At 38.6% G+C, this 26,504-nt stretch overlaps 1 protein-coding gene across 1 annotated transcript in view; it reads left to right on the top strand.

Annotated features, from left to right (window-relative positions):
• LOC118555012 (elongation factor 1-beta-like) overlaps nt 1–23,813 on the top strand; it is a 44,531-nt gene extending 20,718 nt beyond the window's left edge. Inside the window, 5 exon segments of the mRNA XM_078064048.1 lie at nt 8,666–8,791; nt 10,191–10,254; nt 17,494–17,568; nt 23,006–23,258; nt 23,260–23,813. Coding sequence (XP_077920174.1) covers nt 8,666–8,791; nt 10,191–10,254; nt 17,494–17,568; nt 23,006–23,258; nt 23,260–23,754 — 1,013 coding nt within the window. The 3' untranslated portion in view covers nt 23,755–23,813.
• Nucleotides 23,814–26,504: the final 2,691 nt, after the last annotated feature.

Here is a 26,504-nt window from a genome sequence, read left to right as displayed (position 1 = left end):
TTGTTCTTTTCAACAGCTTCATAGAATTTGATTATTGGATCATAATTTATTTAGCTAGTTCCGTGTTGTGGATATTTAGAGGCTCTTTTCAGCCTTTCGCTGCTGTAGACAATGCTATCGTGACTATTCTTTGTGTATATATGTTGTTTGGTCCAGTTGTGAGCATGGGATAAGCTCTTGAAGGAAGGCGGAAGCACCCTGAAGGGAGAGGAGGAGCTGAGGGAATGTGGGAGAGCAAGTAGGCAAGGAGGCAGAACTGATACAATGTGGCAGCTGAGGACGTGTGATAGATGAGGGAGAGGGAGAAGTTTGTATTGCTGTGTATTTCCAGTCCCTAGTGGAGGGCAGGTGCCTAACCAATATTTTCTGAATGCAGCCGCAAGAAGAGCTGAAAATTTTCTAGTATAAATTAGGGGTTCTAGTAAATGAACCATTCTCCCAGCCACACTTGTTTTGATTTTTATGACTCTCCCTCTCTGCTTTCCTGGAGGGCTCTGGCTTGACAGTTTATTGACAACCAGGCAGTGACGACTATTGAGCAACCCATCTGTGACGTCAGGGTATGTTTCTGTGTGTTGTAGAGTATGGGCAGTGCAGCGGTTAATAAATAATTGCCCATCTGATTGTGGGGTGCTGGAGTTCTTGTTCTTAAGTCAAGTGAGTGTTTTATGAATCAGAACAAACGTAATATTTCTGTCTCCGGTTAATATCAAGATTAATGATATTTAACAAAATTGAAATTTATAGTAGGTAGTGCTTTTAATCAGTGTTCAGGAGTACCTCTGCTGCTTTCTTGGTCTCTTCCTACCAAGGAGTACTTCTGTATCTTGTCTCCCTGTAGAAACCTAAATTTGTTTCTTCTCTGAATCCCCTTAAAATCTGCTTTCCTCCCTAATTAAACTATGATTTAGAGCCACGGTAAGATTATAATGAAGCTAGTTTTGACCCCCACACAGTAAGCACTCAGAATTTCAGTAGATTCCTGATGTATGATGCGATTTCTCAACATTAGTGATTGCGATAATCAAATCACCATAATAACTATGACATTTGTGTTTAGGACAATTTTCAGCTGCCAACTTAAAAGTCATAGAGAGCCTTATTTCATGTTGGCATGTGACTCTTTACATTCAGTAATCAGAATTAGTGGTTAGTGTAAACTTCTCACCTACGTGTGCCTAAATCTCTCTCTCTAAAAACGTGTGTACACCCACACACCCACATATATTCTATCATCCATGTGATTTTGGCAACAAAGTATAAAATTTCTACTTGTGTGGTTTTTATTAACTTCACATAAGCCTTTTGAGATTATTTGATTTACACATGGTGGGCTAGATTCAATCTAATGAAAAAAATTGTCCTCCAGCAACCTAACAACTCCTTGCCTGCTATGTAAGTGGGAATAAAAGTGTGAGAGCTTTTATAGGCAAACCTTATGGTTAAGGACATTTACTGTTATAAAAAAACTGAAAAATGGAAAAGGGAATGAATAAAGAAACAGGATTGCCTTGCCTCCTGCCATATTGGTTAGTAAATTAAGCATCTGATGTGCCCAGAAGTCTTTATTAATAGCTCAGACAATTCCTCCAGGGGTATTACCAAAAACCCTAGTAAGCTGACTAGGGCTTCTTCCCTCCATTTTCCCTGCCCTTCTTTTCTTCAGTAGATGTTGTCAGATTCTTCTCATGTCGGTTGGACAGATTCATCGTTCTATCAGCAGTGTATGAGAAGCTGTTTTTCCCCAGTCCCGCCAACACAGTGCGCTATTTCGTTTGCTTTTTGTAGACCTTCCCTAGCTTGATTCTATCTTTTCCAAAATTTGGTGACCAGACCTTCGTCATCATTCTCATCATAGACCAACTGCTATGGAACCAGCTTTAATGTACTTAATGAGGTTGGAGAAGGAAGATCAGAAAGCTTCTAAACATTATATTTTACGTTAACATTTACAAATATATTTTATTAAAAATATTTTAAACATGCAAAACAGTGCAAAGAATATTAGAATGAACGTTCTCGTTCACCACTTTACTGTGCTATGATTTATCCTTTTTGCAACATTTGCTTTAAATCCTTTTTTAGAAGTGAAATAGTACATATAGATTTGAAGTTGCTTGTATTCCCTCCCTGATGCCATTTATCTCCCTCTTTCCTCAGAAATGCCATTCTCAAGCACATTTTTACTTCTACAGTAAATATTATAGTTTTTCATGTTTCGATGACACTATGTGAGTTCTTTTGTGACTTATTCTCTCCTTAACATCATGAGTTTGAGATTTATCCATGTTGATACATGTCATTTATTTTATTGCCTAGAGTCTTATCTGAATATATCATAATTCATTTATCCATTCTTCTGTGGATGGGCATTTGAGTTGTTGCCGACTTTCTATTACTGCACATGATGCTGCGATCAGTGTCTTGTAATGGCGTCTTTGCCTCTCTTTCAACATGGATAAGGATGTGTGTAGTTCCAAGAGCTACTATATCCATCTAGGAGGAGGAAATTAGAGCATTGTGGGGAGAGTGGTTCTGGCAGGGTAGCATAGTGTAGGGGAATGGCTCAGTGTTCCCTCCCCCCCACCCCCAAAAAAGGTCCTTGGTATTTCTGGATGTGAATGATGCAGATTCAAAGACCATAAAATGAGTTTGGAGAGGTAAATAAGGTAAAGGGCCCAGAATATTGGGCTAAAGCCACAGGGATGCTTTCAAAGATGTTAAATGGGGGATTATTTGATCAGGTTTTCATTTTAAAGACATTGTTCTAGTGGGTTATGTGGAGGTTGAACTGGGATTGGGATGAGGAGTGTTTCAATTAGCATTCTTTGTATTGTAAATAATAGAAAGTCAAATTCAAATTGGATTACATAACAAGGGAATTTATTGACATGCATAAGTGGAATGTCTAGAGGTAGCAAACTAGGTTTGACCCCACAGCTGAGTGATGTCACCAAAGATAAATTTTTTTCCAACTCTGCCTTCCAGGGTGTCTCTACTACTTGCTGGCTATAAGATGGCTGCTAACAGCTCCTGGGACTCTATACTTCATTTCCTATGATCAAAGTGAGAAAATAGAGACATAAAGAGTATCTCTCACTGAATCAAACCAAAATTTTGATTGTACGTGTCCACTGAACCAGTCACTGGATGGAGGGGGATAGGACTATTCTGATTGACTAATTCCATCTAGAACCCTCCCCTGAGGCTAGGGGATGGTGTTACTCCAATCTGGATAGCAAGGCTGCTAAGTCATTGGGGAGAGGTGGTTTTCCAAAAGATAACCTCCCCAGAGGCTGTTAGGAAGGTGGAATGGAGAAATGTAGACTTGCAAGGAACCTAACAAATATGCTTTACAGCATAGAAATGAGCAAGCCTGGAGTGACAGACATATATAAGGAGATGGTGGACCAGTGAAGAGAAGGGGCTTTGGCCCTGAAAGTAGGGAGAGACAGGGGGAAGTAAACTTGAGAAATATGTACGAAGAAGGACTTGGTGATTTAGGATTATGCAGAGACAAGAGTGGTGTATTAATTAGGCTAGGCTAAACTACCATAACAAAGAGAGCCCAAATGTAATAGCTTCAACAATCAAAGTTTATTTCTTTTTCAGGTTCAGAGTGTGTTCTAGATTGCTAATGTCAATGGTGGATGGATCTGTTCCAGTTTTCAAGGGTCCCAGTTCATCACACCTGGACCATCTTCAACATATATCTTCCAAGATTGCTTTGATTATTGTCATTCTCGTCCTCAGGAAGGGGGAAAGTGCATGAAGGTGGGAGCACAGGAGAGCTTATTGGCCAGACCTGAAAGTAGGCCCCTCTCACTTCTGTTCTTATTTCATTGCAGAGAACCTTGTCATAAGACCACTCTTGACGTGCAAGGGATATGTATTATAGGGGAGCATAGATTTTGGTGGTTAGCTGGCAGTCTCTGCTACAGGTGGAATGTGGTGACTTCCATGTTTCTGGCTTGAGCATTCGATGATTGATGGTACTAGCGAATGTGTAGGAGACTATAGGAGGAGGATGTGAAGTGGGGGAGAAGGGGAGATGAACAGTTCATATGGATATCTTGTGTTGGAGGTGCACGTGGGCCATACAGGGGAAGATGTGTAGTTGGCTGTCCAAGTCTGGTCTTCATAAGGGGAGGTCAGGATTAAAGATCTGGATTTGAGAGTCATCCATTATTAAATGACTGATTCTTGGGGTAATTCTTACTTAAAAGCATTACTTGACATTCACCTTGACGCCCTTGTGTTCTTTTCTGCTGTCCACTCCTTCAATCATGTGACATTTTAAAGCAGTTTATCCCTAGCCAGTTTGACAGCTCAATACTTGGAAAGGCTAAATTTATTCTTCAAATCTGGAGATGTCTCCCTCTCACAGATTGTTTATAAAAATGTCAAAATAATATCAGTGCTAGCATGATGGCTAGGGGATCCCATTGTTAGCATGACTCTGACTAGATAAGTGCTTTATAATCACTGCCTTTGATTGCCTGTCTTTAATTCAGCTCTCTATGCTTGACAAAACAATTAAGATTTTAAACAAATTATCTACGGGTTGCCCCTTATTCAAATGCTTATTTATGTAGTTGTGTTGGATTTTTCCTTAGAGAAACTATGTTCTTGTTCTTCCAATAACTTGAGTGATAGTATTTCCCATGCTACACCCCTTGTGGAAGGGGTTGGGTCACTAGAAAACTTTAGGAAGAGAAAAGATCCGTTGCTGTTTTTTTTTTTTTTGTTGGTTGGTTGTTGTTGTTGTTTTTTTGGTTTTTTTTTGGTTTTGGAAAATACTTGCTTTGGAATTAAAGAACAGTAGTGTGTTTTCCAGGTATTTTCTTCTATTCTGTTGCATGAATTTTCAGTGTTAAAAAGGGCTTCAGAGATTATGACCCTGTTCATTCCAGTGACCCCCGTTATGACCATTCAAATAATCCTGTAGATTCTGCTTGGATACTTTCAGTATTGGGCAGCTCTGTACTTTTCTAGAAAGATTGTTTCCTTGATGAAACAAGGTTATTTTTTTGGTTGAGCTCAAATGTGCCTGCTTCTAACTCTCCTCATTGGCTCTAGAATAGCAGATGTCAGCTCTTTTGTATGATGGTACTTGAGCCTTAGGGGAGTTACTGTCTGACACATGTATGGGAATGTAAATAGTGTAGGTAAATGGCTCTACATGTAACGACACTTCTGGACCATTTAAGAAGACAGTGAAGTGCAAATGAGGGAGAGTGAGTATTTTGGTAACATTGATCTCTTTTTAGTCTTTATTTATAAAAGTAAATTTCTTGCTCAGTTCACATTTTATTATAAATAACAGATTTTTTTTGCCACCAACCTCCTGAGCAAAACATGAGTCCATCAAATATTTGAAGACACCTCTGATATCCATCCTTAGTCTTCTTATCATTCATACCCATTTATCCAATCCATGTCTCATAAACTATGATTTCTAGAGCCTCACTGTCTTGGTCACTCTCCTCTATCCAAATAAATATCAGTGTCTTTCTCAAATTGCAACATGTCCAGAATTGGACATGATATTCTAATGCATGGCTCATTGTTTGGTGGGAATAGTATGTTCCAAAGCACTAGAAGGCTGGGGGGGAATAAGATGGAAATAAGAATATTTTCTTTCAGTTTTTAAGCGTTGGGTGCACAGAATTGTGTGTGTGTGTGTGTGTGTGTGTGTGCGCTTTGATCCAAAGAGCATTTGCTATTAGCAAGGGCACATTATAAATCTTTGCAATCTGAGTATTTACTAATTATTGCCAAAGGCTTTGACTGATCAAATCCATTACAGGGGGTAATAGAATTAATAATTATTGTTCTGTTTACCGTCTATTTTGAGAAACAATAATTTGTTACTTTCAGTTAGGTTATATATTTGTTACAAGTATCAGTAACTCAGTATGTTCAAATTTGAACAGTTGACTATATGATAAGAGCTGGTGTCCTAGTTGTGAAATGTGCTCTTACCTTTTCATAGCTCTCTGGGGATTGAAGGCCACTTGACATGTGACTGCCACTTTACCTTACTCTTTCACCTGGAAGTGATTTCTTCCTTATTGGAAATCTCTCAGTTCTTTCTTGACACTTGTCCCACTCTACCTCATATTATGGGTGCTTGGTATGTGTTTAATGTCCTCTGAGAGAGTGCAGACTTTTAAGAGGATCTAATACGTTTTGTTCATGTCTGAATGCCTCAGACAGCCTAACCCAGTCTAGTCTGTGCTCAGTAGTCACTGAAAGAAGGCATTAATGCAAGAAGGCTAAATATTTAAAGATACATGTAGTATATTTATGGCCAGTAGTAGATTTAATTAGAAGTAAAAACATGTAATCTGAAACTAAAAAAAAATTGACAATAAAGTACAAAAGTACTCAATTGCACAGGAAGATATTAACAGCATCATCCACTATAATGTATACAGAATCTAGCTATTTCAGATTTGCTGATGCCTGTTGGACACTTTATTTTTTTGTTATTTTTTAAATTTATATTTATTTTTTAAAGATTTTATTTATTTGTGTTTTTTTTTAGTGTTTTATTTATTTATTTATTTATTATTATGTTATTTGTTTTTTAGAGAGAGAGAGAGAGACCGTGAGCAGGGGGAGGAGCAGGTGGGGGGAGAGAGAGGGGGAAAGGATCTCAAGCATACTCCATGCTGAGCGCAGAGCCAATTCAGGGCTCCATATCATGACCATGAGATTGTGACCTGAGCGGAAACCAGGAGTTGGACAGTTCACTGACCGAGCTGCTCAGGCGGCCCTGGACATTTTAAATAGTGGATTGAAATTTGACTTCTGCAAACCTATTTGTGCATGGGGAATGAGGTATCACTCTGGTGAGAGTCACTCTTACTGTGTAAATTAATAGCGTCTTCTCATCTTGAAGAACTAGTGCAATCGTTAGGCAAAAAGAAACGTCTTTCTGGATCCTATGGATGATAATCTTTAAAAAAAATCTCATTGTTTGAGGTTTACTATATTCTAAGCCACTGTGAAATCATAGAAAACATGTATACTGGTCTCTGCCCCCAGTTCTGGGCACAGAGCTCCTAAAACCCTTGTAATTTCCTAAGTGACAAGAGCACTAGGAGCATCTTTTGTTCTAATGTTTGGTCTTCGACTCCGGTTCCTGACACAGAACTCCTAAATCCCTTGGAATTTCTTGGGTAATAGGAGTGTCTGTTGCTTTAGTGAAGCAATGCTTGGTACGTTCCTGGATAGCTTCAGGATGGGGGCTGGTGGGTTGGTGAACACATTGGTGTGGTGGGAGGCTGGTGCACCTCGACTCCATAGGGACAGAAGCTCCTGTGCTTGGGACCCTTCCAGATCTCACCCTCTGTATCTCTTCATCTGGCTGTTCATCTGTATTCTTTAGTATATACTCTATTATATAATACACCAGTAAATGTAAGTATTTTCCTGATTTCTGTGAGTTGTTCTAGCAAATTATTAAACTCAAGGAAGGAGGGGGTCATGGGAACCCCGATTTATAGCAGGTCAGTCAAAAGTACAGGTGACAACCTGGGACTTGCCATTGGCTTCTAAAGTACAGGCAGTCTTTTGGGACTGAGCCCTTAACTTGTGGGATCTGGTGCTAACTCCAGGTAGATGGTACCAGAACAGAATTGAACTGGATTCCATCCAGCTGATATTGCAGAAACCTGCACATCTGGTGTCAGAAGTATTGTGAGTGTGAGAATAGTGGTGAAACACAGGGAGTTTTTCTCACAGCTGCCTGGCATTACCTCATTTCATCCCTGCAAATCATTATAATAGTCCAGCAAGGTAAATTCCGTACTTATCCTTATTTTGTTAATGAGAAAATGGAGTCAGAGAGGTTAAGTGAATTGCCCATAGTAAACAGTACAACCAGTACTTGATTCAGAACGCAGACTCTTGAGTACAGTGTTCTCTGTCTTCTCCTTGTTAGGCTGATCCATAAATACTCAACCAGCTCTTAATATGTGCAAGGCAATTTTTAGGCATTGTCCTCAAAGTAAAGATATATAAAGCAAGACAAATCGAACAAGATTCCTCTTCTTATAGAACTTAACAATTTTCTGGAAGGACCTCAGGTCTGTCTGATGGAATATTAGTGTTAGCCCCACCGAGTGCCAACTGAATAATACTAGCATGGTGTTCTCTAGGAATGAATTTACTGGAAGGCTTTGGAACAGGACAGGAAGACTTTAATGGAGGAGGCCAGACTTTAGCTAACTGTTGAAGGAGAAGAAGAATATATATCAAGAGAGATATGGAAGAGGACATTTCAGACAGGAGCAGAAGGCAAAGGAGGAACACAGCATGAGCCAAACACAGGCTGGGAGAACATCAAGGCGTGGCTAAGGGATCTCATTGCACATTGTCAAGATTATTTTTTCAGGCTTTCATCTTACCCAATAATAATTCAGTCATGAATGTAAATTATGGTCACTGAAAGAATTATACAAAAAACAATATTCACAACTAGAGATGTCAGAGGGAAGGTTTCTTGTAGAAAGATTTTATTAGAGGAAAGGATATTCATTTAAGTCTTCAAAAATCAAAAATGCTACAAATGGGCAAGGAGGAACATTTGTCATTATCACCCCTGCTGCTGTTTCGTAGTAGCTGTATGCAGTTTTTTTTTTTTTTTTCTTTTCAGTTTGGAGTGTAAAGAGTGAGAAAAATTTGAAGGCCCTTTTCCAAAAGGCATATGAGAACAATACATCTTTTCCACCAAGAATAAATGTAATCCTGTTCTATGATCGTAGATCAGATATCACTGAAGGTGTCTAGAAGGTTGAAAATTGAAAAGACTGACAAGTCTCTACTCACGTAAGGCTTCAAGGAGTGTAAAGGTTACAGCAGGAGGAAGGCAGCCCAGATAGTCACTGAGAGGACTGAGCCTCTCAGGTACAGCTCCCAAGAGCCTTTCTTGGTTGCACGGGATGAGCTTCATCTTTTGATGGTAGACTAAGGTATGTGTGAGGTCCCTGGGCCTCAGGGGAGCTGAAGCACGAGTTTACTCAAGGCTCTGGTCATAGAGCCGAAACCAGGCTGTATAACTGGTTAAAAAGTAGGAAGAAATGTATAGGGATGGTAATTCAGGACAGTGATTCCTTTTGGGCGGATGGAATTGGGATAGATGGGCAGCACAGCAATTGTATGTACGAGGTTTTATTCTGCTGCTCTGGTGGCTAATATGTGGTTGTTATGTAATTGTGTGTCTGAAATATTTCATAATAAAAAGGGTTGGGTGCAAAACTTTTCCTCACGTTATAGAAAAATAAGCTTAGAAGTTAAGAACCACTTTCATATTGTCAGTTCTAGGAGCCTAGGTAACCTCTTCATGGGCCCAAAGTTCAGGGGACTGAGTCCACAAATCCACCCTTCTGAAGGGTTTTAGGTCCGGAATGTTGATTAATCAGACAGTTGAGAGGAAGTGAAAAGAAGAAAACGTACTGCAAGTACTATTACAGTCTTAATTGTGCAACATTTACTCTCATAAACTGTATCTTATTTATAATTGTATGGTTTGGACAAGCAGAGTCTTTCACAGAGGCCTTAAGTTTGGAAATGCAAGTATAGCACTCAATCTTTTCTCCCCTCACCAAAGTCTGCTGACGATCAGATCTTTCTTCTAAAAGCTGGTGGTTCTCGACTGAGGGTGATTTTGTCTCCCAGATGACATTTCACAATATCTGGAGATATTTTTGGTTGTCACAACTTGAGGGGGGTGGTTTGCTACTAGTATCTAGTGAGTAGAGACTGGGCATGCTGCTAAACTTTCTATGGTACGTAGGACAGCCCCACGGCAAAGAATTATCTGGCTCAAAATGTCAACAGTGCCGAGGTTGAGAGCTCGGACCTAAGCTAAAAATATTTTTTAGTAATTTTAACATTTTCCTGATTAGTAAAGTAATACTTATTCGTTGTAGAAAATCTGGAACATACCAAAAGCTCACAAAAAAAAGAACTAAGTTGCCCATAATCCCATCCCTCAGAAAGAACTACTATTTAACAGTTTATTTAAGTGACTCGCAAACCTGGCTACGTCTAGGGAGCTTTGAAAAAACTTGGGGCTCCAATCCTGGATATTCTGATTCTAGTCTTTCTCCATGCTTTGATACTCTTATTAATCTGCTCCAATCCCTGAACAATATTTTCTGAGCCTTTTCCTGTGCCAGGAGTTGGCAAACCACAGCTGCTGGCCAAATCCAACCTGCCACCTGTTTCGGTACAGCCTGCCAGGTAAGAATGGGTTTTACGTTTTTAAATGGTTGGAAAAAAAATCAAAAGAGGAATAGTCTATGTCACATGGAAATTATATGAAATTCCAATCACAGTACTCTTAAATACACTTCTGTCAGACTGCAGCCATGCCCTTTCCTTTACAAATTGTCTGTGGCTGCTTTCGCATTACCACGCCAGAGTCAAGTAGTTGTGACAGAGACTCTAGCCCCATAAAGAAAAAAGTTTGCAGACCTCCGTCTTATGCCTTTAGGTGCTTCTACAGTTCTTTCCTGGACTTCACAGCCTTCTGTCCCCTCCTGTTGGTCAGTTAAGCTATTTTTAATTTTTGGCTATTATAAATGATTCGTTGAAAAATATCCTAATTGACTAACCCATGCGTATGTATGTGATTATTTCTCTAAGCACATTTTCTAGAGGAAGTCACTTTTTTTTTTTTACATTGCAATATCGGTTTATTGGTTTCTGGAGTAGAATTCAGTGATTCATCACTTACATACAACACTACGTGCTCATCACAACAAGTGCCCTCCTTAATGCCCATCACCCATCTAGCCCATCCCCTACCCACCTCCCTCCATCAACCCTCAATTTGTTTTCTATTGTTAAGAGTCTCTTATGGCTTGTTTCCCTCTCTCCTTTTTTTCCTTTCCCCCTTCCCCTATTCTCATCTGTTTGGTTTCTTAAATTCCATGCATGAGTGAGATCATATGGTATTTGTCTCTCTCTAGCTGACTTATTTCACTTAGCCTAATACACTCTAGCTCCATCCACGTCATTGCAAATGGCAAGATTTCATTCTTTTTGATGGCTGAGTAATATTCCATTGTATATAGATATACCATATCTGCTTTCTGCATTCATCAGTCCATGGACATCTGAGCTCTCTCCAATTTGGCTAATGTTGATAATGCTGCTATAAACATTGGGGTGCATATATTCAAATCTGTATTTTTGTATCCTTTGGGTAAATACCTAGTAGTGCAATTGCTGGAACATAGGGTAGCTCTATTTTTAACATTTTGAGGAACCTCCATACTGTTTTCCAGAGTGGTTACACCAGTGTGCATTCCCACCAACAGTGCAGGAGAGTTCCCCTTTCTCCACATCGAGAAGAAATCACTTTTTGAAGCATTGGTTCATATAGCCAAATGAGTATCCTCAAAGTTTATACCAACTTTTACTCCAAATCAGAAATGTGTATGAATGCCTCTTTCCCCACCCAGTTTGCTATCTCTGGGGCTTTGCATTTTTGTCTCAGCCACCCTGACAAGTTCTTGTAACTTGCACTCCTTTGCTAGCTAATGAAGCTGAATATTATTTCCATGTGCTTATTGGCTGTTGGTGTTTAGTTTGTAAATTGCCTCTTTTTTCTCTTTTGCCCGTTCTCTATTCTGGCCTTTATTATTTTCTTGCCATCTGGTAACAATTTTTTTTTCTTTTTAACTTAAGGGTAACAACTTTTGCTGATAGGTAAGCTGCTCATGTTTCCCCTGAGAGTACATTTTTCCCTGCTAATTTTTTAAATACATGGACATTTAAAAATGGGACACTTAAAAAAAAAACATTTCCTACTTTGGGGGTCCTTCTTGCTTTATTGTTTGTTCATTGTGGGTGGACATACACCAAGGGAACATGTGACGAGAGGTACAAGGGCCCTGAAGGCCACGAGGATGTCATGTGGATGGAACTTTGTAAGAAACCGCCAAACTGTCTTTCCAAGTGGCTCTACCATGTTGCATTCCCCCCCGCAGTGAATGAGGGTTCCTGTTGCGCCACATCCTTGTCAGTAGAAGGCGCTGTAGGGATAGTATAAGGCATAGCAGAGGAAGGGGTTTCTCTTGCTGGTTTGGGGTGTTTTACCTTTTGCTCTCATGACATGGCTGCCGATGGTGTATGTGAGACCCGGTGGTACTCACCATCCAAGGAGTTTCTGCAGTACCCTGGTGGGTGGATTCTCGCTCATCATTGTGGACCACTGGCTGTGGACCAGCTCTGCCTAGGGTGCTCCAGCGATCTTCCCTGCCATCCAGTGAGCTACAGTCATGCCCTTTCCAGTGGTATCAAAATCTCAATCTTGGATGGGGGTGGGGTCTCTTTCAAGTTTGTTCCTTCCTTGGATTATCTCCCTTAGTCCTAGAAGGAGTCGCTGTTCCCTGCATTTACTATTCCTGTACTCTTAGAGTTCTCTTTTACCCTATTAGTAGTAACCACCTTCTACTAGTTAATTGTTTATACTGAATTTTCCCTATTCAGATGCCTGGTTTGGTTTCTGTCTCCTGACTGGAAGGACACAGTTTCTTTTAAATTTTTGGTTAATTTAAACCCTCAGGTAGGTTTTTTTTCTCCCAACTGAACTGCTAGGATTGGGTTTGAGGGGCGGGGGTATAGAACAGAAGAAAGGGCACCTGGCCATGTTGGCAGACACCGTGGTGTCTGGCTCTGTCAGGGGCTCAGGTGTCTTGGCTGGCTAGGTGAGTGTGATGTGAGCAGGACTAACTGGCACATGGAGTGAATGGGACCCAGCATTCTTGAGAACCCTTCCGTCAAGATTCTATTCTAGAGACGTGGCTGGGAGAGGAGGTTGGTTACACTGTGTGAGATGTGGTGGGCTCGAAATCAGAAGGAGGAAGAGTCTTCTTGATGACGATCCAAAAGAAAATGGAACAGATGAGAGAGTCCAGATGGGGTCAGGGCCTCTGGTTAAATCCTGAGCAGCACCCAGAGCAGCTCTGATATTCCATCTGCTCTGGCATGCAAGCAACTGGTTGCCTTGTTGGTTGCCATGGAAAGAGAAGCTCCACAGCCCGGAAGGATTTTATCCTTGTGATCAGCAGACAAGGTGCAGATATATTTATATGATATTGTTTAAGCATTATAATAAGATACAACATTTTAGGGAATGGCTTACATGAACTGTACATATTGCTTAATAGAAATAATGTGCACTATGAGTTTGTTTTCCTTGGTGTGTACACTGTCGTCCCCGGGGAGGTGACTGAGCAAAGCGTTAGGTTGCGCTGCCTCGCTCCTGCTGGCAGGGACACAGGTGCAGAACTGTGGGCATGATGAATCCAACGCCCGTTGCATCACTGCTGCCTGGGCTCAGCTCGAATTGCTGTCCTTGGAGGAAATAGGATTCATTCGTTTTCTTTCAGGTAACATGCAAACACATGGCAGCAGGGAGAAATAGGCAAAGCCCAACCTTTCCTTCTCTGAGGAGCTCTGGCAAGAGATGAGCCAATGAGCCTTTGGACATACTGCCTTTGTCAGTAGATGTTTGAGAAGATGGTATCCCTGTGGCAGTATGCTCTGCGGATAGCTGATCAATGTTTCGCTCTCTCCCAGAGCTATTGAGAAATAATATCGATTTGTGAGAGAATCTGAAAACACTACATATGCTCCCAGAAGATATAACGAAATACTCAAACAGCTTTTTTAAAGGATTCAGATAAAGATGAAATGCATGAAAATCACTTTCCAGGCTTTTGTGATGAGTTATCTAGGGTGGGGAGTCAGGAGCTTTTCCTCTCATTTCTGTTTTCCTTTTGGCTTTGCTGCGCTAGTACTGCTTGACAGTAAGTATGGGGGCCCGGGCGCTATGCCGGAGTGCTGCATTTGGGGAAAGAGAAAGGCTCTCCTACAAAAAGTCATCTTCCCAGGGTTCTGGAGATGGATGGGGACTAGGTGCAAGCTTACCCCAAGTTCCAGCTTCATGTTGCCCAAACTAGACTGGTCTTGGAGATTTTGACTGGAATCCTGTGCTAGGACCCGGGAATCTGTATTTGTGACAAGTACCCAAGTTGCCGACTTGATACTGTCAGCTTGCAAAACATCATTCTTGTGGATCGACTCAAAAGTGAAGTTTATTTTTAAATGTACTTAGACTTCCTGCTTGTCCAGCCAGATTTAGGTTGGCATGACTCACCTACATAAATATATTTTTCAAGGCTTGGGAACACCGCTCTCAGCATTTGGGAGAACACATTAAAAACAAGAACAAGAACAACAGCAACAAACCCGCTCGCTGTATTGAATTGAGCAGCTGAAAGGCAAACACCTGGCCTTTTCTTCCCAATGATGCTGCTTGGGCTGGTAGACTTTGGGATGGAACGTATTCACATTAAAAATTGTCCTTCTTGCTCCTTCCTGAACTATACTTCTTCTTTCCCTTTAAAACATAACATTTATTGCCTTTTTCTAATTACAAAAATAACTCATGCTCAGTGTCAAAAATTCCAAAGAAAAAAAAAACAGAACAAAAATCTGTAATTTCATCTCCCAGCGATAACCTTGCTATATGTTTTCTGAAGACACAGTGATGTGTGCTTCTTGAGGCTTGTAATTACAATACAACAGGACCACTTTGTGAGAAACAGTAATTGTAAGTTAAAACGGGAATGCTAAAGGTAACCTATACAAGCTAGAATTTCATTCCTGCTACATTTTCACATCTTCAGAAATGCTGATCTATCAATCTGTCCTTAGAATTTTAAGAGAATCCATATTTTTAGAATTTATAAATACTGTCTTTTCTAAAGTTGTCATACTGCAGATAGATTTTTTTCTCTAAAGAGTTTAGATATCTATCATTCATTCTTTCATCATATGATTGTTGAACATCTATTATGGAGATGCAGCACTTAACAAGACTGGTAAAGTCCCTGCCTCCAGTGAGCTTATTTTCCGGGGTAGGGGCAAGAAATGATAAATAAGCAATTAACAAAACATTTTCAGATTCTTTGTGTTGAGTGGTCAAGGAAAGTCAATGTCTTCACTCTGACATCAGAGTTGACACCTAAAAGATGAAAAGGAGCCCAGCCTTGGGAAAAGGAGAGGGTCTGTTCCCCCACAACCTCAACAAAATGTGTTACAAAGTGGTTTTGGTTTGATTTGGTTTGGTTAATCTGCTAGGTGAGAACTGGTGTAGATTTAATTTGCTTTTCCATCAGTTTGGGTGAAGTTAAATATCTTATCGTATATTTAAGGGCTATTTTGTGGGGGTTTTTAGGGAACCATCTCTTAATCTTTTGCTCATTTTTTTTGAGCAAAAGAATTTTGTCCATATAGTTTTTGATCTCTTTTTCCCTCAAAAAACATTTTTTTTCACTTTAAACAATAAAGCTTTATTTCTCATTCACACTACTTGTCTATCAAGGGTTGGAGTTCTATTCCATATTGTCTTCATTCATTCTAGGATTCAGACTGATTGAGAAACTTCCCTGAAATATTGCTTGTTTTTAAATCATTTTTTTATTGTGGTAAGAACATTTACATGAGATATATACCCTCTTAACAAATTTTCAAGTATACAGTATAGTGTTGTTAACTATGGGCATGATGTTGTACAGCAGATTTCTAGAACTTACTCATCTTGCATGACTGAAACTTTATACCGGTTGAACAGCAATGCCCATTTCCTCCAACCCCCAGCCCCTGGCAACTACCATTCTTTTTTTATTATATATGTACTTTTAAAAAAAATTAACATATAATGTATTATTGGTTTCAGAGGTACAGGTCTGTGATTCATCAGTCTTATATAATACCCAGTGCTCATTACATCACATGTCCTCTTTAATGTCCATCACCCAGTTACCCCATCCCTCCACCCCCCTCCCCTCTAGCAACCCTCAGTTTGTTTCCTATGATCAAGACTCTCTTATGGTTTGTCTCCCTCTCTGGTTTTGTCTTGTTTTATTTTTTCTTCTCTTCCCAGATGGTCCTCTGTTTTGTTTCTTAAATTCCACACACAAGTGAGATCATATGATAATTATCTTTCTCTGATTGATTTATTTCGCTCAGCATAATATCCTCTAGTTCGATCCATGTTGTTGCAAATGGCAAGATTTCATTTTTTGATGGCTGCGTAACATTCCATTGTATATATGTACTACATCTTCTTTATCCATTCATCTGTTGATGGCAACTACCATTCTAGTCTCTGCTTTTATGAGTTCAGCTTGCTTAGATTCCACATAGAAGTGAGATCATACAGTATTTGTCTTTCTGTATCTGGCTTGTTTCACTTAGCATGATGTTCTTCAGGTTCACTCATGTTGCAGCAAATGGCAGGATTTCCTTCTTCTATTTTTCTTTCTTTCTTTCTTTCTTTCTTTTTTTTTTTTTTTAGAGGCGGGATACGGCCAGAGGGAGAATCTTAAGCAGGCTCCATGCCCAGAGATCATGACCTGAGCCGATAACAAGAGTCGGCTGCTCAACCGACTGAGCCACCCAGGTGCTCCAGGATTTCCTTCTTTTTAAAGGCTGAATAATATAACATTTGTGAGTGTGTGTGTGTGTGTGTGTGTGTGTATGTGTGTATTACATTTTATTTATCCCTTCATCTATGACAGACACTTAGGTTGTTTCTATATTTTGGCTACTGTGAACAGTGCTGCAATGAACACGATAATGCAGATCTCGCTTTGATAATGATTTTATTTCCTTTGGATATATTTCCAGAAGTGAGATTGCTGGATCATATACTGGTTTTGTTTTTAACTTTTTGAGGAACCTACATACTGTTTTACATACTGGCTGTCCCAAATTACATTCCTGTCCACAGTGCACAGGGGTTCCCTTTTCTCCACATCTTTGCTAACACTTATTATTTCTTAGCTTTTTATAACAGCCATTTTAACAGATGTGATATGACACACTTTCATGGTTTTGATTTGCATTTCCCTGGTGACTAGTGATGTTAACTACCTTTTCACATATGTGTTGATCATTTGTATATCTTCTTTGGAGAGGTATCTATTTAAGTCCTTTGCTCATTTTTAATTGGACTCTTTGATTTTTTGCTATTGAATTACAGGAGCTCCTTATATATTTTGGATATTCACTGTTATCAGATAATGTGATTTGCATATGTTTTTGCTGTTCCATTGGTTGCCTTTTCACTCTATTGATTGTTTCCTTTGATGTGAAGACGGGTTTTTTGTTTTTGTTTTTGTTTTTTTAGCTTGATGTCGTCTCACTTGACTATTTTTGCTTTTGTTGCTTGTGCTTTGGGTGTTATGTCAAAGAAATCGTTGCCCAGATCAATATCATGAAGCTTTTGTCCTATGTTTCTTCTAGGAGTCTTAGTTTCAGGTCTTATGTTTTAAGTATTTCATCCATTTTGAGTTGATTTTTGTATATGGTGTAAGATAAGAGTCTTTGAGACTATTTAATTCAGTCTTAGGGCCTTTGTTGTCCTCTTTTCTCCACTGCAGTTTTTCTGGTTCACCCTAGGTTTCCACAAATGTTTGAGGAAGGAGCTTGGAAGATAGCTCTACTGGAAATTGGTGTTTATTTTTCCACTTACAGGTAATTTGATGGGTTTTTTTGTTCTTTTTTGTCTTCTAGTTATGATGATATCATGCAGCTTTTGTGGTTTTATGTTTCTTGTTGATCTGTACAGTTTTTTGGAGGGTATGCAAAAAAATATTCTTATTTAGGTTGTAATTGTTACCTTACTGAATTGCCATTCTTTTAAATCAGAAACTTCAGCTCATGTCAGAAATGCTGTTGTTCTCATAGAAAAGCTCCTTCCAATATTAATGCTTTAACTTTTTCCTACCCTAGTCAGAGCAGTAACTGATAGAAAGAGGAGTAGAAAATAGGGACCTAAGGCCAATACAAAAGCTATTACAGTTTCTCAAAAATGCATTAATTTGTCAAAAATGAGTAATAGTAGTAAGTTTTTCCTATAATGGGATTAGCATTTTCTAGCAGGACTTTTAATAATACCAATTTTTTATATACTTTCAAAGAGCCTTGATATCACTTGAATTATTTACTTATGATTTAAGAATTAGCTCTTAAAAATAGGCCTTCTGGCTATCACTTAGTGCAACGACAAAGCATGTAATCCAGGCAATGTCACTCTATTCTTACAGGCTTGTTTGCAGCCCCTATAAATATTGGCCAGAAATGATTTACCTTGCCTTATTACCACTGTGACTTTAACATGTACTTTAAATGAGAAAAGTAATTGCCTGAACTATATAATGTCTCAGGGGAAGTGACTTCATATGACCAGTATTATTTGGGAGTTTGAAAATAATCGGAGGTATTGGCATCCTAGTTCTTTGAAGTTATACTTCACTGTCCTTAAAAACAGTATGTTTGGTGACATTACTCTGATAATTTTGCTTATCGGAATATTATTAAATAGACTGCCTTTGTAAAGGATTAATGTGCTAAGATTATACCCTTGATGTGATAAACTTGAACTTAAAAAAAATCTTACCTATTTTTTTAGTAAAAGGCAAAAAATTTGTTGAGTCAGAATAGCAGCCAGAGTATCATCCTAACCATTTTTAACTGAATAGTTCAGTAGTGTTAAGTGTATTCACATTGTTGTGAAAAGATCTCCAGAAATTTTTCATCTTTCACATCTGAAACTCTGTACCCACTACATTGCTTCCCCCCCTTCTCTTAGCCCTTGGTATCTATCATTCTACTTTATATTTCTATGAATTTGACTACTTTAAATACCTCATGTAAGTAGAATCATACAGTATATGTCTTTTCGTGGTTGTCTTATTTCACTTAGCATAATGTAAGAACTTATAATTTTAAGAAAGGCTTTTATGTTATCTAGTCTTATAAACTATGGGGCAGAGTAGATGACCATGCCAAATTGATTAATAATGTGAGGGTAAGCCCATAAATTGTACACTAACTGTTTAATTCTGATTAAGATTGGATGGACCAAAAATTATTTCCAATTTACTGACTTTTGTGTCTATCTTACAAAGTAGAGATACCTCAGCATAATTATATTAAAGGTCAATGAATGGATGGGAGAGCTACATTCTAAACTTATCTGGAAGAAGTAATGGAGTGTTATGAAAGGAAATGAATCATTTTTAAGTCAAATACTTTAAAATAGTATATATATTTATGTACTATATATTTATATATACAGCTATTCGATGAGAGATTATTTGCTTCTGGGAATTCTGACATTTTGCAGATATGCTTGACTCAAATTTTTCCGATTTTTTATTTATGCATTAGTCATAGATTTTTTGGACCCACTTAGGTTATAGCAAAGTTCCTTCTATAGAACCCTTTGGGATTAATTTGAATTTATTAATCCCTTTTCCAAATGTGTTTGAGGAATAGTGATGTCAGTTTGTTATTGAGTGATTTACATATAATAGATATTCTTATAATGGAAGCCAGACTTAAACTTTGAAATAGTTACATAACTTGGAGAAATGGAAATGGGAAATATAATGTATATCTAAAACAAATGGATTTAGTGGTTTCACAAACCTTGTCATGAGGAGATTCAGCACCTGAGATCTTTTTTTAAAAATTTTATTTATTTATTTATTTATTTTAATTTAAACTTTTTTTTGAAATTATGTTATGTTAATCACCATACATTACATCATTAGTTTTTGATATAGTGCTTCATGATTCATTGTTTGCATATAACACCCAGTGCTCCATGCAGTACATGCCCTCTTTAATACCCATCACCAGGATAACCCATCCCCCCACCCCCCTCCCCTCTAGAACTCTCAGTTTGTTTCTCAGAGTCCATAGTCTCTCATGGTTCGTCTCCCCCTCCACTTCCCCCACCCCATTCTTCCCTTACTGCTATCTTCTTTTTTTTAATTTTATTTTTTAAGATTTTATTTATTTATTTGAGAGTGAGAGAGAGATTGGGGGAACGTGCAGAGGGGGAGAGAGAGGGAGAAAATCTCAAGCAGACTCCGTGCTGAGCATGAAGCCAGATGTGGGGCTCAATCTCATGACCCTGAGATCATGACCCGAGCTGAAACCAAGAGTCGGTTACTTAATTGACTGAGCCATCCAGGTGCCCCAACACCTGAGATCATTTAAAAATACCTGCTTAGTATCTTTCGTTTAAAAAGAAAGGTGTGATTGACTTATTTCACTTAGCATAATACCCTCTAGTTCCATCCACGTTGTTGCAAATGGCAAGATTTCGGGTTTTTTGATGGCTGCATAATATTCCATGGTGTATGTGTGTATATATATATATATATACCACATCTTCTTTATCCATTCATCTGTTGATGGACATCTTGGCTCTTTCCATAGTTTGGCTATTGTGGACATTGCTGCTATAAACATTGGGGTGCACGTACCCCTTCAGATCACTACATTTGTATCTTTGGGGTAAATACCCAATAGTGCAATTGCTGGGTCATACGGTAGCTCTATTTTCAACTTCTTGAGGAACCTCCATACCGTTTTCCAGAGTGGTTGCACCAGCTTGCATTCCCACCAACAGTGTAGGAGGGTTCCCCTTTCTCTGCATCCTCGCCAACATCTGTCGTTTCCTGACTTGTTAATTTTAGCCGTTCTGACTGGTGTGAGGTGGTATCTCATTGATGTTTTGATTTGGATTTCCCTGATGCCGAGCGATGTTGAGCACTTTTTCATGTGTCTGTTGGCCATTTGGATGTCTTCTTTGGAAAAGTGTCTGTTCATGTCTTCTGCCCATTTCTTGATTGGATTATTTGTTCTTTGGGTGTTGAGTTTGAGAAGTTCTTTATAGATTTTGGATACTAGCCCTTTATCTGATATGTCATTTGCAAGTATCTTCTCCCATTCTGTCGATTGTCTTTTGGTTTTGTTGACTGTTTCCTTTGCTGTGCAAACTGAGGGTTGCTGGAGTGGTTGGGGGTGGGAGGGATGGGGTAGCTGGGTGATGGACATTGGGGAAGGTATGTGCTATGGTGAGCGCTGTAAATTGTGTAAGACTGATGAATCACCGACCTGTACCTCTGAAACAAATAATACATTATATGTTTAAAAAAAAAAAAAAGGTAGTAGGAAGGGAAAAATGAAGAGGGGGAGATCAGAGGGGGAGATGAATGATGAGAGACTATGGACTCTGAGAAATAAACTGAGGGTTCTAGAGGGGAGGGGGTTGGGGGATGGGTTAGCCTGGTGATGGGTATTAAAGAAGGCACATATTGAATGGAGCACTGGGTGTTATATGCAAACAATGAATCATGGAACACTACATCAAAAACTAATGATGTATTGCAAGGTAATTAACGTAACAAAATAAAATAAAAAAATTAAAAAAATAAAAAGAAAGGTGTGGGGGCACCTGGGTAGCTCACTCAGTTAAGGCTAAGCATCCAATTCTTGATTTTGGCTCAGGTCATGATCTCAGGGTAGTGAGATCAAGCCCCTTGTCGAGCTCCACACTGGGCATGGAGCCTGTTTAAGATTCTCTCTCTTCTTCTCCCGCTGCCCCTCCCCCCTCTAAAAGAGAAAATTAAAAAAATAAAAAGGTGTGGGGAAGGAGGAGAATAACAAATTGGAGAACTATTATTTTTTTTCTTGGTCAGTTAGAAAGGGAAATATGTGATTTCTCAGATAAAAAGGATATTATTTTTTCAGAAATCTAGGAGTATCAGTCACTTGTAAGCTAAATAAAAACTCCCATTGATTTCATGTATGTACAGAGTAGCAAGATTGGACAAAAGTTTTCTCTTCCTATGTAATTTTTAGTCACTACTATTATTTAAATGTGCTTATATATTTCCAGGGCGCCTGGGTGGCTCAGTCATTAAGCATCTGCCTTCGGCTCAGGTCATGATCCCGGGGTCCTGGGATCGAGCCCCGCATCGGGCTCCCTGCTCTGCGGGAAGCCTGCTTCTCCCTCTCCCACTCCCCCTGCTTGTGTTCCTGCTCTCGCTATCTCTCTCTCTGTCAAATAAATAAATAAAATCTTAAAAAAATAAATAAAAAATAAATGTGCTTATATATTTCCAATGAATGGTTTTAAGTAACCAATTTTATAAATACTGATCATGCATTCAGTTGTACTTCAGAATAGATAATTTGAGAATTTTAAGCTGAAACTGTATGTGGGAATAATATTAAAGAGAAATAAATGGGAGCTACTTTAAAAACATTTAAATGACAGCTTAATGTCTTCAAAGAAATAAAAGACAAGATTGATAATCTCAGGAACAAATTAGAATCTCTAGAAAAGAACCAAATGGAAATATTAGAAATGAAAAATACAGTGATTGATATTGATAATTCAGTGGATGAGTTTTCTAGCAGATTAGATACTGTTAAATAAAGAATTAGTTAACTGGAACATAGGTCAGAAGAAAATATCCGTACTGAAACATGAAGAGACAAAGGAATAGAAAATGCATAAATGAGCATAAGAAACAGAGATTCAATAGAAATTTCTTACATACACGTAATTGGAGTCCCAGAAGGAGAGAAGATACATAATGGTGCAGAAATAGCATTTGAAGAGATATTGAGAACTATAAAAAAATTGATGAAAGACAATCCATGTACTCAAGAAGCACTAAAAAACCCAATAAAGATAAATATAAAGAAAACCACCCTGAGGTGCATCATAGCAGACTTTGCAAAGACCAAAACCAGTGAGGAAAAGTCGAAAACATGCAAAGAAAAGAGTTATATGATTTTCAAAAACAGCAATAATAATACTGACAACTAATTTGTCAAACAAAAAAGTAAGCCAGAATATAATGGAATGGTATCTTTAAAGTGCAGAAAGACATTAACTGCAAATCCAGGATCCTATATTAAGTGAAAATGTCCTTCAAAAATGTAGATACAATAAGAACATGTTCAGAAAAGCAAATACCAAGAGAATATGACACCAGCAGACCCACACAGAAGGAAGTATTAAATGGTCTTCTTTGAGTGGATGGAAAATAACCCCGGAAGGAAGGTTTAAAATGCAGTAAGAAGCCTCTTTTCTTCTTCTTAGCGCTAGGTGCCAACTACCTCTGCTCCTCTTTTCCTTTGCTGCCGCCCGGTTCCTGGGATCAGCCGACGCCATAGGTTTTGGAGACCTGAAAAGCCCCGCTGGCCTCCAGGTGCTCAATGACTACCTAGCGGACAAGAGCTACATCGAGGGGTATGTGCCGTCACAAGCAGATGTGGCAGTATTTGAAGCAGTCTCCGGCCCCCCACCTGCCGACTTGTATCATGCCCTCCGTTGGTATAATCACATCAAGTCTTAATGAAAAGGAAAAGGCCAGCCTTCCAGGAGTGAAGAAAGCTTTGGGCAAGTATGGCCCTGCTAATGTGGAAGACACCACAGGAAGTGGAGCTACAGATAGTGAAGATGATGATGACATTGATCTCTTCGGATCTGATGATGAGGAGGAAAGTGAAGAAGTGAAGAGGCTAAGAGAGGAATGCCTTGCACAGTATGAGTCAAAGAAAGCCAAAAAACCTGCACTTGTTGCCAAGTCTTCCATATTACTAGATGTGAAACCTTGGGACGATGAGACAGATAGGGCAAAACTAGAGGAGTGTGACCGAAGCATTCAGGCAGACAGCTTGGTCTGGGGCTCTTCTAAACTAGTTGCAGGGGGATATGGAATTAAAAAACTTCAAATACAGTGTATAGTGGAAGATGATAAGGTTGGAACAGATATGCTGGAGGAGCAGATCACTGCTTTTGAGGAGTATGTGCAGTCCATGGACGTGGCTGCTTTTAATAAGATCTAAAATCTACATCATAGATCATTGCCCTTAAATAAAAGCTTAAAAGACAAAAAAAAAAAAAATGCAGTAAGAAATTAAGAGCAGTGGAAAAGATAAATATGTGGAAAAATCTAAATGAATATCAGATGTATAAAACCATAATAATAATGTATTATGAGGCTTAAAACATATGTGGTGTTAAAATGTACAATAGAGCTTAAGTTGGTAGTAGAATAAATGGAATAAAGTATCCCATGGTTTTCTCATTGTCTGAGGAGTGACAAATACATAAATTTATGTTAAATTTAGCAAGTTAAGAAAACATGTTATAAGTATAGGCTAACTACTAAAGCAATGTCAAAGAATGAACAACTACCAAACTAACAGAGGAGTAAAGTAACAGAAAAAAATCTCATTCTATTCAAACAAAAGCAAGAAAAAAGGAAAAAAAAAAAGGAATTCAGACATAGTGGGACAAATACAAATCAAATAATGTAATGGTATATCTACACCCAAATATATCCACACCTGCCTTAAATTTAAAGGGCTAAACTCTCCAATTAAAGTAAAACATTCTCAGACTAGAAAAAAGAACAGAACTCAGCTATCCAATGTTTACAAGAGATACACCTAAAATATAAAGATACAGAAAGCTTGAAAGTTAAAAGATGAAAAAAAACACCATGAAAATACTAATGCCCCTTTTTGCACATGCACACACAAAAGCTAGTGTAACTATAATAATACCAGAGAAAGTAGAATTTAAGGGGAAAAAGTGTTACTAGGCAATGTAGAAGGATATTGTATAATGATAAAAGTCCAATTATAGAGGAAGATTAAAAATATCTAAATCTGTGTTCACCTAATAATGTATGTTTAAAATACATAAAGCCAAAATTGACAGGATAACAAGGAGAACTAGATAAATCCACAATAATGATGGGAGAATTTGTTTTAATTTTTTTTTTATTAAGACGATGTTTTTAGGGCACCTGGGTGGCTAAGTTGGTTAAGCATCTGCCTTCGGCTCAGGTCATGATCCCAGGGTCCTGGGATCGAGTTCTACATTGGTCTCCCTGCTCAGCAGGAATTCTACTTCTCCCTCTCCCTCTGCCCCTCCCCCCCTCTCGTGCACTCTCTCTCTCTCTCTCAAATAAAGAAAGAAAGAAAATCTTTTAAAAAAAGACTATGGGGCGCCTGGGTGGCTCAGTTGGTTAAGCGACTGCCTTCGGCTCAGGTCATGATCCTGGAGTCCCAGGATCGAGTCCCGCATCGGGCTCCCTGCTCAGCAGGGAGTCTGCTTCTCCCTCTGACCCTCCTCCCTCTCATGCTCTCTGTCTCTCATTCTCTCTCTCTCAAATAAATAAACAAAATCTTTAAAAAAAAAAAAAAGACTATGTTTTTTGAGCAGTTTCAGGTTCACAGCAAAATTGAGAGGAAGGTAAAGAGATTTCCCATATATCCCCTGCTCCCACACATGCATAATCTCCCCACTTATCACCATCCTCCATCAGAATGATGCACTTGTTACAACTGATGAACCTACATTGACATATCATAATCACCTAAAGTCTATAGTTGACATTATTTTTTACTCTTGTTGTTGTATATCTTGTGGGTTTGTAAAATATATAATGACATGTATCCATCATTATGGTATTTTCAGGACCCCCAAATCCTTTGTGCTCTGCCTGTTCATCATTCTACCCCTAATCTCTGGAAACCACTGATCTTTTTACTGTCTCCATAGTTTTTCCTTTTCCAGAATATCATGTAGTTTGGATCATACAATATGTAGCCTTTCAGATTGGCTTCTTTCACTTAGTAATATGCATTTAAGTTTCCTTTGTGTTTTTTCATGGCTTGCTAGCTCACTTCTTTTTAGCACTGAATAATATTCTGTTCTCTGTATGTACCACGGTTTATCTATCCTTTTGCTTACTGAAGGACATTTTGGTTGCTTCCAAGTTTTGGCAGTTATGAATAAAGCTGCTATAAACATCTGTGTGCAGGTTTCTGTGTGGACATAGTTTTTATTTCTTCTAGGTAAATACCAAGGGATGTAATTGCTGGATTGTATGGTAAGAATATGTGTAGTTTTTAAAGAAACTGCTAAACTGTCTTCCAAAGTGGCAGTACCATTTTGCATTCCCACCAGTAGTCAATGAGAGTTCCTTTTGCTCCACATCCTCATTAGTATTTGGTGTTGTTAGTATTCTGGATTTTGGCCATTCTAACATGTGTGTGATGGTATCTCATTGTTTTAATTTGAATTTCCCTGATGACATATGCTGTGGAGCATCTTTTCATAGCTTATTTGCTATCTGTATGTATAGCTTCTCTGGTGAGGAGTCTCCTAAGATCTTTGGCCCATATTTTAATTGGGTTATTTTCATTTTCTTGAGTCTTAAGAGTTCTTTGTATATTTTGATAACAGTCTTTTATCAGACGTGTCTTTTACAAATATTTTTTTCCTAGTCTGTGGCTTGTCTTCTCAGTCTCTAGACATTGTCTTTTGGAGAGCAGAAGTTTCAAATTTTAAGGAAGTCTTGCTTATCTGTGATTTCTCATGGATCATGTCTTTGGTGTATTTAAAAGGCATTAGCAAATTCAAGGCCATCTAGGTTTTTCCCTGCATTATTTTCTAGGAGTTTTGTAGTTTTCCATTTTCCATTTAGGTCTATGATCCATTTTGAGTTAATTTTTTGTGAAGGGTGAAAGGGTTAATTTTTTGTGAAGGGTGAAAGGGTTAATTTTTTGTGAAGGGTGAAACT

This window comes from Halichoerus grypus, chromosome X (assembly GCF_964656455.1).
Source record: "Halichoerus grypus chromosome X, mHalGry1.hap1.1, whole genome shotgun sequence".
NCBI classification, from domain to species: Eukaryota; Metazoa; Chordata; class Mammalia; order Carnivora; family Phocidae; genus Halichoerus; species Halichoerus grypus.
This window is presented reverse-complemented; position numbering and strand designations above follow the sequence as displayed.